Genomic DNA, 20,162 nt, shown 5'->3' on the forward strand with positions numbered 1-20,162 from the left:
AGGAGTCCGTGTTAGGCGATAGCACAAGGCTGGAAAAGACGATTTGCTTGGCGTCGAGCCGAAGTTGCTTGAGGGCGACATAGAATGCTGATTGTCGTGCGATGGGGAAGCCACAGGGTGATGACATTGGGTGACCCCTAGAGGACCTTCTACTCGATTTGAGATTGCGACCTGCCTCGTGAGGCAATCATGAGTCCGTCACGGAGGAGGTGCCCCTTAGGGTTCTATGCCGCATCTGCACATAGAAGAATAATAGCTAACGGTGGATGTCAGTGGCATAAAACCACTGAAATTGCGACGTGTACAGGGAATCTATGTAAAGAGATGTTTTGGGGAATTCAATTGGTTGACCGTTTGAGGGTGCTCGTGTCCCTGAAAGAGAAAGGCCTTTCGCAGAACAGGTGCGACCTGCGGAGTATATGTGTAAAGGTAAAAGGAGGGATCTTTTGGGATCCTCCAAATCAAGGATACGACGATTCGATCCCATTTCGAAACGTGCCTTGAGCCCGAAGAGTCGAAGAGAGTTTGCTCGCATCGAGAACTGCCGAACCACTACTCGTCATAGCTTCACGCGAAGTGCCGCTGTTCTTTCGTGGTCAAGCCGACAATTGCCTCTAATTTTTTCCTATGCCGCAAAACAGGTGATGGCCTAGCGGGGTATTTTGTTGTAACATTTCTCTCATGAAACTCTCCTTTTGCTACGACCGCCCGGATTAGGGTTCGATTGCACCTCTCGGTTCCTCTAACTTTTACCTAGACCGCCCTTTGTGGGTTTTCAGTCTAGCGAGGACTTGATTTATGCTCACCTTTTGCCACGACTCCCCTTTGCGAGATTTTAAGCCATGCCCCTCTTTCCCTAACTTTTGCCTAGGCCGCCTCAGGGAGGTTTTCGACCTAGTGGGAAATTATTCTTTTTTCCTCTCGAGAAGTTTTTGAGGTAGGGAAGAATGATGGGAGTAGATACAAGTATAGATGAATAAGGAAAGTGTTACCATGAAACGGGCACGAGACCCAGCAAACAAAGGACGAATGTGCCATCTGTGACTTGCGGTGGTGGGAGGATGAAGAGGTCGTAAGGTGCCAAAAGGCAATCAGGGGTAGTACTTCTTGAGGGCATCGGCATTGACCGGGAGCACATTTTCGGTCCCGTCCATGTCGCTTAAGATGATTGCCCCTCCAGAGAAGGTCTCCCTGACAACGAAAGCTCGTCATATTTGTACGAGAACTTCCCTTGAGAGTCAGGCTCAACGAGTAGGACCTTCCGTAGGACGAGGTCGCCGAGGTTGAACTTGCGATGACGGACTTTCGCTTTGAACGCTCGGGCCATTCTTCGTTGATAACATTGCCCGTGGCAAAGTGCTTTCAACCTCCTCTCATCGATGAGATTGAGCTGTTCATAGCGTTGTTTTGCCCATTTTGCTTCTTCGAGTTTGGTCTCGGAAAAGATCCTCATGGAGGGGATTTCCACTTCAATCTGGAGGACCGCTTCCATGCCGTAGACCAAGGAATTTGGGGTTGCCCCAGTAGAAGTACGGTGCGCGTAAGTGAGCATCTCGTGCCAATCCTTGTAATTCACCGTAATTTTTTCGATGATCTTCTTGATGTTCTTGTTCGCAGCTTCCACTGCACTGTTCATTTGGGGACTGTACGGGGTGGAATTGCGGTGCAGGATTTTGAACTGTGCACAGAGCTCGTCGATGATCTTATTGTTAAGATTCTTAGCGTTGTCCGTGATGATTGTTGCAGGGACTCCGTAACGGGCAATGATGTAGCGCTTGAGGAAACGTGACACGGCTTTTGTGGAGATCGAAGCCAGCGTTATGGCCTCGATCCACTTGGTGAAGTAGTCGATCGCCACCAAGATAAATAAGTGTCCATTGGATGCCTTGGGGTTGACGGGGCCGATCACGTCGATGCCCCACATCAAGAAGGGTCATGGGGTTGCCTTCGGATGCAACTCGTTAGGGGGCGCTTTGATCTGGTCGGCATAGACCTGGCACAAATGACAGTGCCTGACGTCCTTGACGCAGTCAGTCTTCATGGTGGACCAATAGTAGCCTAGGCGCATAAGCTTCTTAGCGAGCATGAGCCCATTCATGTAGGGTCCACAACTCCCCCTGTGCACTTCCTCCGTGAGGCGTCGTGCTTCATGTTCATCGATACACTGAAGTAGCGTAGCGTCAAAGGAACGACGATAGAGCGTCTCGCCGCTCAGGAAGTAGTGTATCGCGAGTCGCCTGAGTTTCTTCCGGTCACGACGATCGGCGAATGGAGGATATTGGCTAGTTTGCAGGAAGTTCTTGATGTCTTCGTACCACGGCTTTGCATCGATTGCCTCGATTGCGTCGCAGTGGGCAAGGCTCCTGGCAATCTCGATTTCGAGGGGCTCGATGAGATTTTCCTTCGTGATGCTCACCATGGAAGTAAGGGTCGCGAGCGTGTCTGCAAACTGATTCTTCATGCGTGGTGTATAAGTGAACGAGATCTTCTCGAAGTTCTCTGTTAACTCCTCAAGATACCCGCAGCATAGCACCAGCTTCGCGTCCTTCGTCTTCCACTGCCCCAACTTCTGGAAGATTGTGAGCATGGAATCGCCGAATACCTCCAGCTCCTTCACCTTGAAATCAATTGCCGCCTGTAGACCAAGGATGCATGCCTCATACTCGGCCACGTTATTGGTGCAGGAGAAGTTAACCTTCACCGCCACCGGATAATAGCGCCCGTCAGGGGATATTAGTACTGTGCCGATACCGGGTCCGGTGGAATTGACTGCACCGTCGAAATACATCTTCCACGTGGGTTTATTCTCCTCACCGTCCACCTAGAGGATCCCTTCGTCCGGGAAGTCGGAATTGATCGGTGTGTCATCCTCGATCGGAAATTTCGTTAAATGATCTGTGATTGCCTGCCCCTTGACTGACGTGCGGCATACGTACTCGATGTCGTACTCTGTTAGCTAGCAGCATCATTTCGCGATATTCCTTATGGAGGACGGACTATCGAGCAAATATTTCAAGGGATCCGCTTTTGATAGCAAGCGGATTGTGTGATAGAGCGAGTACTGCCGAAGCCTCTACATGGCCCATACCATTGCACAACACATCATCTCAATTTCCAGGTAGTTGGATTCCCCTTCCGTAAACTTTTTGCTCAAATAGTAGATCACGCGTTTTGTATGTGCGGACTCGTCCTCTTGCCCCAACATGCACCCTAAAGACTGCCGGCACACTGTTAGATATAAGATGAGAGGACAATCCGGTGTAGGTGGTTTCAGCACCCCATTTTGTCTGATCAGTTCAGGCAACGCCTATCAACAGCAATTCAGATTACGACTTGAGCATCGATACAGAAGAGGGCTCGACAGAGTAACAAATTGCTATTCATTCTCAAGTCAACAGAGATAGGCAGATGATTCAAGCATATGACAGAAGAACATACAGAATCATCCAGCAACATACAGAGCAAACAGACAGTTCACACAGCATCCAAACCAGCATTTTCAGAATACATCATCGACAGTGCTATTTTCCACTGGTCTGCTCGACCATTAAAAGATAGTCACTATTGGGCTTCAAAAATTCCTCGCGACGTCAAACAGATGAAAAGTGTCTTCGAACACATTTCACAGATCAACTGCTCCATACAGAGCAATTTTAGAATACAGACAACTTTTTAGTGAAAGTCCAAAAATGCCGTTTCATCCAAGAAAAGTTAATGCCCGATGTCAGATACAGTCATGTCCAACAATTATGCAGAGCATGATCATTGCTTCAAACTGTCTTTCAGAAGTCATACAGACTCCTCTAATGACTCCCGAACGACAGAACAAGTATACCTTTCAACGAAAAACCTTATCCAAAAACTGGTCTGACAGAACATCGGCAAACCAAGTTGGCCATACATTGCCTAGAAAACTGCAGAGGACATACGCAATTGGGCAAATCAGACAACAATATCTCTTTCAGTTTCCCGAGTGACCTCCGAAGAGCAAAAAAGTCCGTTTTCAATGGAAATTCATAAACAGAGGTATTTTTCATGAAAACTTGACGCCGGATGGTTGGCAAACCCAATGCTACTCATCTCAATGCTCAACGTGAAATCCTCAGACGGAATCTCACAATCCATCTAGATCCTCAGAACACCGTTTTAGGGTTTCAGATGCAATTTTTCATTCCTTCGAGGCCTGTTCTCAATGAACGGAGATTACAGTGATCTCCGGCTCGCCCAAGCAACTCAAAATGCATTTTGAGAAATCCGACTTTGGACTCTTAGGACGTCTCCGGCTTCATATTGGCAATACCGGCTTATTGGTCAATAATTCAATCTGATTGACAATGCATGTCAAAACGATCGATTCGGAATGCAGACAAGAGATGTGCAATTCGAAATGGCTAACTTTGCTCTGAACGCCTGAAATGAGCAAAATCGGCTTTTGAGCAAAAAATCACACGAATCTTCCTTTGGGCAAAATGGATGATTTCAGGCTCGTTTAAATCGTTTTCGCGCGCGCAATGAAAATTTGACGTTCGTTTGATCCACGAACCTCGAACAGGCGATCAATCAAGACTCGAACTTTGTCCCGAACTTCTTCTCAAGGCCGTGGGACCCACGGGTCAGCCATGACCAGCCTTATCCATGCCCAAGCCATCCATGTCCCTTGTATTCTTTTCCATTGCAACTTGCTTATCTTCTTCCAAAATATCAAGCACACAATTCCTCTTCAACACTCCAACTTCAACTCACCATCAATGCATTTGGCTCTTCCTCGTCAATGCAATGGAAGAAGTCTTCATCCTCATCCTCATTAAAAGTTCGGATCTCACACAATCCATGGCCCTAATTGCACTTTTACTTCACTAATCAAGTCATTAAGCATGCATATATATAGCCTAAGTAATCTTCAAGCACACCTACCTTCTCTTGCATCAACACTTGTCATTTTCATCAAGCAAAAGCTCCCAAGAATCTCAGCAAAATCGCATCACCTTCAACAAGCAAAAACACCAAAGACTTAAGTCGGAATCCATCTCGACTTAAATCCAAACTTCACCAAATTTCATATCCCACATGTTTTCGACCCCCACTATCCAATTTCGGGCTTAGATTTTAAGTTTGAAGCCTCTAAGCCATAGAACCAGCCTTGAACAGAATCATGACATTTTTTGTCCTTCTCGGGTAAGATTTGGCAACCCGATTTCCAAGGCTTTCCAAATTGGTTTGAGCTGCCAAAACCCATCAAACACCTCCCCATACAACCTTAGAGTGTCAAGGAGTCAAGAAATCCAAGAAAACCCGTCGGTTTTAGCCCAACACGAAGAAACAGCCCGACTGCCCAGTCGAGTCGAAATTTCTAACTGTCTGTGTGGTTTTCTTGCAGATCGGGTTGATCCGAAGCCTTTTTCGCCAAACAACCACCACCATCACCTCCGGAGGTGAGTTAGGAGTCCGGAGCCACTAACCTTGCATCAAAATTCCATCGGGATCCACCGTGGTGAATTCCGACCCGAAAACTGCCCAATCGGGCCAGTTTCCAAGACGCGCTCTCTTTTCCGTGATCTTTGTAGGACAATACGAGTCGACCCGATAACTCTGGGAGCAAACGCCCACCACGGTCATCTAGAGGGGTCCCTTGGCTACCCAGGGCCGCTGATCTTGCCTCAAAACTCCATCGGGAGCCTCCGTGACGACATCCGACCCGACTTGTGCCAGTCGGGTCTATTCTGGCCCAGTTGAGTCTGTTTTCTACTTACTGACCTGACTTTGCTTTTGATTTCCAAAAACTCCTCGTGTGCTCTCCTCCTGAAACCATCGCAAGGACGTTAAGCATCCTCTTAGCTTTCTGAAACAGTTGAGAACTCTCCGAAAAACCACCCGAGCTGCCCGAACCGGCCTGTTTTCTCTCAGGTGCCCAGTCGGGTCAAATTGCCCCAGACGGGCCTGTTGCTGCCATCCGGGTCTGTTCAACGAAAAACAACCCAAACTCGACCCACCAACGGTTCAACCCGACTTCTAACAGTCCCATCCCGCATCCCGGGACTAGGTATAACCATTCCTAACTTAGAGGAGCTAGGACTTTTACATTTTTGTTGTGTTTATAGAGTTACAAGTGGTTTTATGCATGTTTTACTTCCAAGATTTAATTTTTATGCAACTTCCATGCTACATCATGCATGCTTATCATCGTATCACGTGCTAGCATGTTGGGAAATGTTTAAATCGAAGTCGAGGAAACCATCCCGACCAGAAAAAGCCGAGATACCTCTCGGGTTAACCTCTTGATGAGGTAACCGAGAGCATTCTTGATCTTTTCGGGTCAAGATCAGATTCCTTTGCCCCGATTTAAATTGTTTCCCGAGTTTTATGCTTTTACTGCATCCATGGAGTCGATATTGTTTTATCGATTCCATAAATAACTTGTTTGTGCTTGCTTGTATACTTGAATGTGTTTTCCAACTCATTGTGATACCGGCCTTTGTTAAATACGTGTCATTTACCATGTTTAATGTTTGGGCATGCGAGAAATAGTCGAAATTGGGTTAAAAAGAACGCTTGAAACCCAAAACGGGTCAAGGAAACCCACGGCTATTCTCGAGAGGAAAGAGCCGAGTGTTCATTGACCTCATTTGGGTTAAGAACGGTCTCTTTACCTCGATGAAATTCATTTATCGGATTTTATGCAAATTGTAAATTTCAATATCGTCGCAAACCCCACATGCTATTGTCTGTAAGTCACATATTTAATGCATACGGCAATAATTCACAAGTATTAAATCCACCAACAGGTTAATCGGGACTCTCATATGATTAAACCCATTTCACACTGATAATTTTTGCATGAATCTGCAATTAACTGATAACTCGCGTCGATGAGTTGTCAAATGACATTAGTGCCCTTTCCAAAATTCGCATTTCAAAACCTGAAACGCGCAGTCTGATGTAACATGGACGTCTAGGAAGAGCTTGTATTTCTCTACTTGAGTTCCGCTTGATTTCAAGTAACTCAGGTCAGGATACAGAAGATTTTTCTAGATTATTTTCGGGCAGACCGACCCGTTCTTTGGCTTTTTCGTGGTTCTCATACAACCCTGGACGATCCAGGGAACTGGTCGACACCGGCTACAGGCCGAGGTGGCCCGCACTGCGATGTTTCCCTTTTCTAAAAACAATTTTCAAATAAAGGGTGAAATTGCCTTTTCACAATTCAGCGACACCCCTAGGGTTAGCATGACAGAAACACTACAGTACGGGATAAGAACGGGCTACCTGTTCAGGTGCAGGTTCATCTGCATAGCCTTTTCTTATCTAACTGATGAGTCTTTGTCATCCTAACATAGACTCGGGTAACTAGAACGGTTGTCTCTGTCACAAAACATGCAAAATCCTGGTTAATCATTCACTCGACCTAACCAAATGCTATACAATGGTTAGGGGAACTCTAGGTTCCAAATCTAGAGACAAAAAACGAGTTTTGGTTAATTTAGTGGTAATTCAGTGATACAATACAGAACAACTATAAAAGCAATCCACACACACGAAAGACTTGACTACAGACGCAATGTCTATCAAACTTTCAAACAAAGCCGAATGCAGAAGGTTTTACATGCGTTTGCTTGTTTAGTATAGGCATTTGCTCGCAAAAACACCCATGGGTTAATAATCTATTAACTCACATAAACTTGGCAACGACAAACAACTTGTTTGCAATCCACACGATGTTTTGTTACCTTTTTGCTCTTGTTTGTCCATGCGAGTCGAGCCCGACCCATAGGTCGCATTGCACTTAGGGTTCAATGCCTTAACCCTCAATCACTAGGTCCAACGCTCTATTCACTGAGAGCGCATCTTGAATTTCAGTATTTCGGTGTTTCCTTCAATTCACGGCGAGTCTAAACGGAATAATAACCAAAAGCAAACTGACTGGGATTCGACCATTTGCTATTTGTAATTTGTTGTATTTTGAGAGCATTGTAAGGATTTTATTTTGTACATTTATTCTGTAAGAATTCTAATCGGTGAGCGAACAGTCCAAGAGTCGAATTAATCGAATCGATCTAAAGCTTGCCCAAACACAAGTAAAATCCAAGATCTCGTGGTTTCGGTTCACGCAGGGATTCAATCTCCATGGTTCGATGAACTATAACGCAACATTGTGAACCAATTCCCCGACACACGGATTTACTTCTCTCTCGGCTTTTCCACCGACATCGTTTAATTCACCAAATTTTCGGTGTCAAAACATGCGAGCAGAGCGCAACTTAATCAACGCGGTAAATAATAAAACATGCAAGCCTAGCAAACCAGAGTATCGAAAGGGCGTGCGGGATATAGGCCCGCACGTAACATGAACCCCCGAACACGGACTTTCCGGTTCCGCACAGACCAATGCCTTAACAACAACTAGGTGGTCCATACCCCTAGACCTCGGATAACTTATCCGCCCTCAAACTTCGGGTCGTAAAATGATAAGTGGCGACTCCTTCTCACCCTTGTCCGTCACGTGTCCCACGGAAGGTGGACGACCCCAAGCCGCGAGATCCAAAAGCGCACATGCGGGGCCCGACGAGAGTCCACATTCTGGTCCGAACAGCGTGGCGACTCCACTGGGGACATTCTTAGTGGGTTCAGGCTCGATCCCGTTTGCTTGCTTGCATGTTCATTTATCGCTTTCTGCAGTTTTACTTTAAGCACATTTATTTATTGTACATTTATTTTTTGCACTTGCATTGCATCATTCTAGAGGATTTAGGTACCGAACGCCTGAAATCCCACGGCCTCTAAAGACCCTCGCTCGATTTCAAGGAATTGATACCCTTGAATCGGGAGCCCCCATCCCAAGTTAGTGGTTTTCCCAATAGAACACTGATGTACGGACCCGAATGTGGACTCTCGTCAGGGCTCGCATGCACGCTTTTGGATCGCGCGGCTTGGAAGTGTCCACCTTCCCGTGGGACGCGTGACGGACACGCGTGAAAAGGAGTCGCCACTTATCATTTTACGACCCGAAAGTCGAGGGTGGATAAGTTACCCGGAGTCTAGGGGTATGGAACACCTAGTTGTTATTAAGGCATTGGTATGTGCGGAACCAGAAAGTTCGTGTTCGGGGGTTCATGTTACGTGCGGGCCTATATCTCGCACGCCCTTCTGATACTCTGGTTTGCTAGGCTTGCATGTTTTATTATTTATCGCGTTGATTAAATTGCGCTTGGCTCGCACGTTTTGACACCGAAAATTCGGTGAATTAAATGATGTCGGTGGAGAAACCGAGAGAGAAGTAAATTCGTGTGTTGGGGAATTGGTTCACAATCTTGCGTTACAGTTCATCAAACCATGGAGGTTGAATCCCTGCGTGAACCGAAAACACGAGATCTTGGATTTTACTTGTGTCTGGGCAAGCTTTAGACCGATTCAATTAATTCGACTCTCGGACCGTTCGCTCACCGATTGGAATTCTTACAGAATGAATGTACAAAATAAAAGTCCTTACAATGCTCTCGATAACAATCAATACAAATTACAAGTGGTCGAATTCCAGTCGACTCGCGTTCGGTTATTATTCCACTCTAACTCACCGTGAGTTTAGGGAAACACCGAAAAACTGAAATTCAATGCATGCTCTCACTGAATAGGGCGTTGGAACCTGTGATCGATGATTAGGGCGTTGGAACCTGTGATCGATGATTAGGGCGTTGAACCCTAATATCATTCGGCCTAGGGATCAGGCTCGACCCGCATAGCAAGCAAGTGCGAAAAGATAACAAGCAACAGGTAAATAACAGACAATGTGTTTGTATTCACCGAATGTACGTGGATTAACAAGTTTATTAATCCAAGTGTGTTTTTGCAAGCAAATGCCATATGCTAAGCAAACAACGCGTGCCAATGTTTTAGCATTCGGCTTTGGTTTGAGAACTTAACAGAGAGAGTCAAATCTCGTATGTGTGGATTGCTTTTACAGTGATTCGGTGTTGTGACACTCAATTACCACTGAATTGATCCAAACTTGTATTTTGACTCTAGATTTGGAACCTAGAGTTCCACCTAACCATTTTCTAGCATTTGGTTAAGTCGAGTGAAATGATTAGTCAAGTAATTGTATTTTTGATACAGAGTACCCAACTGACATCTTAAACGATGCTAAGATGACGCCAAATCACAAAATGATGTTCTTGCCCTTGATTTAAAAATTTGTTTTCAGAAAAAGGAAATAACACAATACGGATTTGAAAGTATGAGGGTTTTCAAAAGGGCATTAACATCGTTTTGTAATTCGTCGACGCAAGTTACAAATTAATGTCCAGTTCGTGCAAAGTTGTTTAAATTGAATGAATTAACCGTGTGAGCGTCCTGATTAACCCGTTCGTTAAATTAATGCTTAAGGGTTATGCCGAATGCATTAATTAGGAAAACGATTGTGACTCGACGACCAAGACGATTCCATAAGAATCGAAGGTAGTTCGGTTCAATGACCGAAATTACCCTCATAATCGAATGGACCCAAATGAGTCGTCGATACCCGAATCCATGCATGTTTTGTTTTAAAAATACATTTTTATGCGATATTGCGACGATAATATAAATTGCAAATTACACAAAAGCCGAGAACGGACTTAAAACGGGAAGAGGAAACCTCGTGCAACCCGAATAAGCCCATGAAGCTCTCGGCCACTACTCCTTGGAGAGAGAGCCGAGAGGTCCCATGGCCCGAATAGGGTTCCACGAGTTTTCTCGTCTCATTTCGAATCATTTTTCGCATGCTCAAACGACAAACACGATAAATGACACGATTAAACTAAAGTTGGTATTGCCATGATTTGAATAACGCATTCGAACATGCAAACACGCACAAACATGTTATTTAAGGAATCGATAAAAAACACAAGGAAACTCGGGAATCGAACTTGGATCGGGTCAAGAAGATCGTTCATTACCCGAAAAGAGCAAGAGAGCATTCGGCCACCTCCTTTGGAGTGTAACCTATGAGCTCTTTGCCTTTCTCGGGCCGAGATGTTCTTTTTAACTACGATCCAAGTGTTTCCCGACATGTTGACATGTTAATCAAGGATAAACATGCATGATATAATGTAAAAGTGCATAAAAATGAAGTCTTGCAAGGGAACACGCTTTGTACACCATATAACTCCATGAACATGCAATAAATGTAAAAAGCCCTAACTCCTCTAAGTCAAGAGTGATTTACCTAGCCTCGGGATACGAGGAAAGAGTCGGGGAAGTGTTCGAGAGTTGGGTGACTCAGTTGAACGCTAGGAAGGGTGCACGGGTACAAAGGATGCACGTTCGGCAAGGATGGGCGCGCGGGAGGACGTCAGGTGAGACTTCAGGCCCGCGTCGGCGCATGGCAGGCGCGCGGGCGTGCACGGCGTGCGTGGCAGCGAGCGGCTACGGGTGCACTATTCACCCGAGAGCACGTCCTTCACCCGAAATGAAGAAATCAACCTGAAATGATGAGCAAATGACTTCAAACCAAAAAACTAAGTTCATAAATGAACTCCTTGGGTCCAAAACATGTGGTCCATGGAATTTGAGAAATTTTGAACTTAAGTCGGGATGATGAACATCGGCTTCCGACTTAAGAACTCAAAGCTTTCTTCGGGTTTTCTTCGGTTTTTCTCTCTTGGTTTTGAAGTGTTGAAGCTTGCTGATTTTGGCTATGGAGTTGAGAGCTTTTCTTGAGGGAGAAAGCTTGGAGAGAGTGTGCAAGAAGAGAAGTGATTAACTTAATGACAAATATGCAATATATAGGCAAAGCTAATGACATAATTAGCAAAAGCAAGTGCTCTTAACCCCCATGCTTAGCAAATTTCGGCCAACTAATGAGGATGAGGATGAATGTGAGCCAAGTATCATTCATGTGGAAGAGCCAAGAGCATTGATGAGCATTGATGAGGGCTTGAGTGCTGTCTTCAAACTTCTTGGATATTTTCATGCAAGAGTGCAAGTTGGCTTCTTGCATTGAAGAAGAAGAAGCCGAAGCTTCTAGAGCAAAAGGGTGACTCATCTTGGGCAGCCCGTGGGTCCCACGACCGAAGAGGAGAAACCGGGAAAAAGCTCGGGTCTCGATTGATCGCGCATTCGAAGCTCGTGGTTCGAACTGAATGTTAAATTATCGATATACGCGAGGAAACGGATTTAATGAGTCAGAGATTGGCATTTTCCGTGAGAAATTGCCAAATGTTTGTATGAGGCTCGGAAACCGGTTTTGCTCTTTTTACGCATTCAGGGTGAGGTTACCCACTTCTGACAGCATATCTTGTATCTGCATCCCACGTCGGTCATTTTGACATAAATTGTCAAATTACTTGGGTACTTGACCCTTAAGTCGGTGATGCAAATATGGAGCCGGAGATGTCCTAGGAGGCCGAAACTAGATTTCTCAGATTGCTTTCTAAGTTAGTTGGGCGATCCGGAGATCACTGTGATCTCTCTTTATTGAGATTGAGCCTCTAAGAGCATGAAAAGTGCATCTCAGACCCTTAAAACACTGCTCGGGGGGTTTAGATGAGTTGTGTGTTTCATTCCGACGATTCCACTTTGAGCCTTAAAAAGGCTAGCACCGTGTAAGGTAGGCATCCGGCATCAAGTTTCCCCAAAGAGGACCTCCGGATATGGATTTCCACTGAAAATGGCCTTTTGTGCTCCACGGAGGTTACTCGGGAAACCGAGAAGGGTTTTGCTGTCTAATTTGCACAATTGCGTCTGTTCGCTGGAGTTTTTAGGGCAATACAAGGTCAACTTCGTTTGCTGTTATTCCATCAGACCAGTCTCCGGTTATGCTCTTCCGAAGAGGGATATGCCCGTTTTGTCACTCGGAAGTCATTCGAGGTGTCTGTATGGCTTCCAAAAGACAATCTGAAGCACTGCTCGTGCTCTGTATGATTGTGGGGTATGGCTGCACATGATATTTGGAATTAACTTTTCTCTGAGAAACCGGCATTTTTGGACTTCCACTGAAAAGTTGTCTGTATACAGAAAGTTGTTCTGTATAGAGCAGATGATTTGCAAAATGTGTTTGAAGACACTTTTCATCTGTTTGGCATTGATGTGAATTTTTGAAGTCAAATATTGGCTATCTTCCAACGGTCGAGCGAACCATCGGAAAATAGGACTATCCATGTAGTACATTGGAAATGCCGATTTTGGACGTTGTTGATCTCTTTAGTCACTCTGTTACCCTTTGGTTACCCCTGGAGTCCTTCTGTAGCATGTACATGTCTTCTGCATATGGAGTGACGATCCAAACGTTTCTCGACATGCTAACATGTTATATGATGACAAACATGCATAACATAATGTGAAAACGCATAAAAATTAAATCTTGCATATGGAATATGTCATATACTCCATATCACTCCATAGCCATGCAAAGATATAAAAAGCCCTAACTCCTCTAAGTCGAGAATGTTATACCTAGCCTCGGGATACGAGGAAAGAGTCGGGGAAGTGTTCGAGATTCGGGTGACTCGGTTGAACGCTTGGAAGGATGCTCGGGTGCAAAGGATGCACGTTCGGGCAAGGATGGGCGTGCGGGGCACGTCAGGCGCCCGGGCGCGCAATAGCTCGACTGCCACTATTCACCCCGAGAGCACGAGATGAACTTCCAAGCCAAAAATACACTTGAAACCATAACTTAAAGACTTCAAATAAAAAAAAAACCAAGAAGGCCGAAACTAGATTTCTCAGATTGCTTTCTGAGTTGCTTAGATGATCCGGAGATCATTATGATCTCTGTTTGTCGAGATTGAGTCTCTAAGGACATGAAAAGTGCATCTGAGATCCTTAAAGCACTGCTCATGAGGTCTAGATGAGTTGTGTGATTCATTCCGATGATTCCACATTGAGCCTTGAGAAGGCTAGCACTATGTAAGGTAGGCATCCAGCGTTAAGTTTCCCCAAAGAGGACATCCGGATATGGATTTCCACTGAAAATGGTCTTTTGTGCTCCTCGAAGGTTACTCGGGAAACCGAGAAGGGTTTTGCCGTCTGATTTGCCCAATTGTGTCTGTCCGCTGGAGCTTTCGGGGCAATACAGGGTCAACTTCGTTTGCCGTTATTCCATCTGACCAGTCTCCGGCTATGCTCTTCCGAAAAGGGGTATGCCCGTTTTGTTACTCGGAAGTCATTAGGGGTGTCTGTATGGCTTCCAAAAGAAACTCTGAAGCACTGCTCGTGCTCTGTATGATTGTGGGGCATGGCTGCATATGATATTTGGAATTAACTTTTCTCCGAGAAACCGGCATTTTTGGACTTCCACTGAAAAGTTGTCTGTATACAGAAAGTTGTTCTATATAGAGCAGATGATTTGCGAAATGCGTTTGAAGACACTTTTCATCTGTTTGGCATTGATGTGGATTTTTGAAGTCCAATATTGGCTATCTTGCAACGGTCGAGCGAACTATCGGAAAATAGGACTATCCATGTGGTACATTGGAAATGCCGATTTTGGACGTTGTTGATTTCTTTAGTTACTCTGTTACCCTTTGGTTACCCCTGGAGTCCTTCTGTAGCATGTACATATCTTCTGCTCAATTTTGCCGACTTGAGAATGAATAATGATTTATTGCTTTGCCGAGCCGTTTTCTGTATTCCTACTCAAGTCATGGTCTGGACCATTGCTGATATCATTGTTTGGAATGGTGAGCCAAAATGGGGTGTTGACAGCTTGCCCCTCTTTGACTGCGTGCTCGAGTAGAGGATGCAGCCAAAGACTTCAAAAGTACCCCAATTTGATAGCAATGATCGATATGGAACTTCCGATAGTACTCTTCTCCTTCCTGCTTTGGATATGTGGGGATGTTATACCTGATGCAGAAATGTAAAAGTCGAGACGGACCCCTGAACAGAAATTTAAGCATATTTTCCCTGGTTGCGAGTAGGCATGCGCAGTCGTCCTAGGGAAGGCTCGAGGACCCGGGTCCCATGAGGACAGGCGAGTCGAGCAAGTCCGACAGAACTAATAGGGCGTCGCAAAAACTGTCCTAATGTCCTGTTTGAAGGATTTGTTCATGTCGGGAACCCATTTGTGGGAATTGATTTAAATTAAAGTAAAATAGAGTTTAAAGAAGACTGCGTATGTTGCCCCCAGTGTTTAGTCGGTGGCGACGGCGGAGGACGGGTGTGACCCATTCTTTGGTAAGAAGCACGATGGTGCTTGTGCCTACTGTTGCAGGTGGAAGGGTTATGCTCTGTTTGTGGAGCTGTCACTTTTGGCCTTTGTAGTGAAAGGATTAGACTTGCTCCTCGAAGTACCGCTTGGATGAATTTGAATCCAAGTCGATTTTGGATTTTAGATGAGCCTGAAAACAGTAAATGTAGGGTGTCAAAACCTAGAAGCAGCGATGCATGGTCGGAACCCCAATGCAGTAAATGCAGACCCGGAGCCCGATGTAGGGCCGGAGCCCGATGCAGTAAATGCAGGGCCGGAGCCCGATGCAGTAAATGCGGGGCCGGAGCCCGATGCAGGGCCAAAGCCCAATGTGGTAAATGCGGGGCCGAAGCCCAATGTGGGGCCGAGCCCAATAGTGGGGCCGAAGCCCGATGTAGTAAATGCGGGCTTGATAGGAAAGTGCAAAAAATGCGAAAACAAAGGTCAATGTGGGGGGATAGCGCAGGGCGCTGCAATGCGGTTACGCTTATTAGCTTGCGGTCTTTCTCTATGGAGCAAGGATGGGGACTTAGTGTTGAAATCCCAAGGAGCTGGATGAGAGACATTTGTAGAAAACAATGAAGAAGCATGAACTGTTCAAGATTTCAATGCAAGAGTGTAGGAAAGCGAACTGGCCTGGTAGGCGTCGTGCGAGCACACCAAGAGGCATGCATTGATACGTTGAGCATGCGTGTATGAGTTGGTGTGAACATGCTTGGACATGTGTGAGGTGTGCTTAGTCGCTAGTAGATGCGCAGGGTCTTGCGGAGAGATGTGCATCTGATCACGCGGTGATGCTCTCTGTTAGCAAGAAGTTAGTGTCGGTTAGTCTCACCTAGGAAGGTCGGTCAGCCCTCGGTCCACAGCTCGCCTTGCCATGGAGGAAGGGTGAAGGCCGCAGGTGGTCTATCTGTGAAGGTTGGCACGACTCGCTGGTCATGCGAGGTGGGTGGCAGAGCACGAGCAGTGCTTCAAATTGTCTTTTGAAAGCCATACAGACATCCCGAATGACTTTCGAGTGACAAAACGGGCATACCCCTCTTCGGAAGAGCATAACCGGAGACTGGTCAGATAGAAAAACGGCAAACAAAGTTGACCCTGTATTGCCCTAAAAACTCCAGCCAACAGACGAATTGGGTAAATCAAACAGCAAAACCTTTCTCGGTTTCCCGAGTCACCTCCGAGAGCACAAAAGGCCATTTTCAGTGGAAATCCATATCCGGAGGTCCTCTTTGGGGAAACTTGACGCCGGATGCCTACCTTACACAGTGCTAGCCTTCTTAAGGCTCAAAGTGGAATCGTCGGAATGAATCACACAACTCATCTAGACCCCCCGAGCAGTGCTTTAAGGGTCTCGGATGCACTTTTCATGTCCTTAGAGGCTCAATCTCAATAAACAGAGATCACAGTGATCTCCGGATCGCCCAAGTAACTCAGAAAGCACTCTGAGAAATCCAGTTTCGGCCTCCTAGGACATCTCCGGCTCCATATTTGCATTACCGGCTTAAGGGTCAAGTACCCACGTAATTTGACAATTTATGTCAAAATGACCGACGTGAGATGCAGATACAAGATATGCTGTCAGAAGTGGGTAACCTCACCCTGAATGCGTAAAAAGAGCAAAACCGGTTTCCGAGCCTCATACAAACATTTGGCAATTTCCCACGGAAAATGCCAATCTCGGACTCATTAAATCCGTTTCCTCGCGTAGATAATTCAACATTCAGTTCGAACCACGAGCTTCGAATGCGCGATCAATCGAGACCCGAGCTTTTTCCCGGTTACTCCTCTTCGATCATGGGACCCACGGGCTGCCCATGATGAGTAACCCTTTTGCTCTAGAAGCTTCGGCTTCTTCTTCTTCAATGCAAGAAGCCAACTTGCACTCTAGCATGAAAATATCCAAGAAGTTTGAAGACAACACTCAAGCCCTCATCAATGCTCATCAATGCTCTTGGCTCTTCCACATGAATGATACTTTGCTCACATTCATCCTCATCCTCATTAGTTGGCCGAAATTTGCTAAGCATGGGGGTTAAGAGCACTTGCTTTGCTAATTATGTCATTAGCTTTGCCTATATATTGCATATTTGTCATTAAGTTAATCACTTCTCTTCTTGCACACTCTCTCCAAGCTTTCTCCCTCAAAAAATGCTCTCAACTCCATAGCCAAAATCAGCAAGCTTCAACACTTCAAAACCAAGAGAGAAAAACCGAAGAAAACCCGAAGAAAGCTTCGAGTTCTTAAGTCAGAAGCCGATGTTCATCATCCCGACATAAGTTCAAAATTTCTCAAATTCCATGGACCACATGTTTTTGACCCAAGGAGTTCATTTATGAACTTAGTTTTTTTGTTTGAAGTCATTTGCTCATCATTTCAAGTTGATTTCTTCATTTTGGGTGAAGGACGTGCTCTCGGGTGAATAGGGCACACCCGTAGCCGCTCGCTGCCGCGCACGCCCGCGCATCCTAGCGTGCCCGCGCGCGCCTGCTCCAGCGCACGCCCGCGCGCCCATCCTTGCCGAACGTGCATCCTTTGCACCCGAGCACCCTTCCAAGCGTTCAACCGAGTCACCCGACTCTCGAACACTTCCCCGACTCTTTTCTCGTATCCCAAGGCTAGGTAAATCACTCTTGACTAAGAGGAGTTAGGGTTTTTTACATTTATTGCATGTTCATGGAGTTATATGGTGCACAAAGCTTGTTCACTTGCAAAACTTCATTTTTATGCACTTTTACATTATATCATGCATGTTTATCCTTGATTAACATGTTAACATGTCGGGAAACACTTGGATAGTAGTTAAGAAGAACATCTCGGCCTGAGAAAGGCAAAGAGCTCAAAGGTTACACTCCAAAGGAGGTGGTCGAATGCTCTCTTGCTCTTTTCGAGTAAGGAACGATCTTCTTGACCCGATCCAAGTTCGATTCCCGAGTTTCCTCGTATTTTTCCGCATGCATAAAGTCGGTATTGTTTTATCGATTCCTTAAATAACATGTTTGTACATGTTTGCATGTTCGAATGCGTTATTCAAATCATGACAATACTGACTTTAGTTTAATCGTGGCATTTATCGTGTTTGTCGTTTGAGCATGCGAAAAAGGATTCGAAATGAAACGGGGAAAACTCGTGGAACCCTATTCGGGCCATGGGACCTCTCGGCTCTCTCTCCAAGGAGTAGTGGCTGAGAGCTTCATGGGCTTATTCGGGTTGCACGAGGTTTCCTCTTCCCATTTTAAGTCCGTTCTCGGCTTTTGTGTAATTTCAATTTATATTATCGTCGCAATATCGCATGAAAATGTATTTTTAAAACAAAACATGCATGGATTCGGGTATCGACGACTCATTCGGGTCCATTCGATTATGAGGGTAATTTCATTCATTGGACCGAACTACCTTCGATCCTCATGGAATCATCTTGGTCGTCGAGTCACGAATCGTTTTCATAATTAATGCATTCGGCACAACCCTTAAGCATTAATTTCACGAACGGGTTAATCGGGACGCTCACACGATTAATTCATTCAATTTAAACAACTTTGCACGAACTGGACATTAATTTGTAACTCGCGCCGATGAATTACAAAACGATGTTAATGCCCTTTTCAAAACCCTCATACTTTCAAATCCGTATTGTGTTGTTTTCTTTTTCTGAAAACAAATTTTCAAATCAAGGGTAATAACATTATTTTGTGATTTGGCGTCATCTTAGCATCGTTTAAGATGTCAGTTGGGTATTATGTTTCAAAAATACAATTACTTGACTAATCATTTCACTCGACTTCACCAAATGCTAGAAAATGATTAGGTGGAACTCTAGGTTCCAAATCTAGAGTCAAAATACAAGTTTGGATCAATTCAGTGGTAATTCAGTGTCACAACACCGAATCACTGTAAAAGCAATCCACACACATGAGATTTGACTCTCTCTGTCAAGTTCTCAAACCAAAGCCGAATGCTAAAATATTGGCACGCGTTGTTTGCTTAGCATATGGTATTTGCTTGCAAAAACACACTTGGATTAATAAACTTGTTAATCCACGTACATTCGGTGAATACAAACACATTGTCTATTATTTACCGTTGCTTGTTATCTTTTCGCACTTGTTTGCCATGCGGGTCGAGCCTGATCCATAGGCTGAATGATATTAGGGTTCAACGCCCTAATCATCGATCATAGGGTCCAACACCCTAATCAACACTCACAGGGTCCAACGCCCTATTCAGTGAGAGTATGCATTGAATTTCAGTTTTTTGGTGTTTCCCTAAACTCACGGTGAGTTAGAGTGGAATAATAACCGAACGCGAGTCGACTGGAATTCGGCCACTTGTAATTTGTATTTATTGTTTTCGAGAGCATTGTAAGGACTTTTATTTTGTACATTCATTCTGTAAGAATTTCAGTCGGTGAGCGAACGGTCTGAGAGTCGAATTAATCGAATCAGTCTAAAGCTTGCTCAGACACAAGTAAAATCCAAGATCTCGTGTTTTTAGTTCACGCAGGGATTCAACCTCCATGGTTCGATGAACTGTAATGCTATTCCCCGACACACGGATTTAATTCTCTCTCGGTTTCTCCACTGACATCGTTTAATTCACTGAATTTCCAGTGTCAAAACGTGCGAGCCGAGCGCAATTTAATCAACGCGGTAAATAATAAAACTTGCAAGCCCACATCCCTAGTTAGTGGTTTTCCCAGTAGAATACTGAAACCATGCATAAACAGGGACCGTTATGCTGGACCAAAATTGCCTTCATGCCGTCAACCGACCCAAAGTTCGGTCTTTGAGTCGGCCCCTAGTTTTCTTTTAGGCGGGCCTTTTGTTGTTTTTCAATAATGAGCGATGTACATTGTAATAGATACAGTTATACTTTACTTTTCTGCACTGCATGCATGTTTTCAAACAAACTAGGACATTGCATTGGTTTATTGCTTAAGTTCCCTTTTTCAAATGAACCATTTTCGTAAATCTGGGAACTTGAATCAAATCAATGCAACGG

The 20,162-nt window shown here is 45.1% G+C and overlaps 1 protein-coding gene across 1 annotated transcript; it reads right to left on the reverse strand.

Annotated features, from left to right (window-relative positions):
* Positions 1-1,933: 1,933 nt before the first annotated feature.
* LOC116204845 lies at positions 1,934-2,788 on the reverse strand. Its single transcript, XM_031537179.1, has one exon. It carries the CDS (start codon positions 2,786-2,788, stop codon positions 1,934-1,936), a length of 855 nt encoding a protein of 284 aa, XP_031393039.1.
* Between the last annotated feature and the right edge of the window lie 17,374 nt (positions 2,789-20,162).

The sequence above is a fragment of the Punica granatum genome, chromosome 1 (genome assembly GCF_007655135.1).
Source record: "Punica granatum isolate Tunisia-2019 chromosome 1, ASM765513v2, whole genome shotgun sequence".
Lineage (NCBI taxonomy): Eukaryota > Viridiplantae > Streptophyta > Magnoliopsida > Myrtales > Lythraceae > Punica > Punica granatum.

Excerpts from the sequence above, each read along its gene's own strand:
- LOC116204845 (XM_031537179.1), bottom strand. The coding sequence starts at position 2,788 with ATGTATTTCGACGGTGCAGTCAATTCCACCGGACCCGGTATCGGCACA.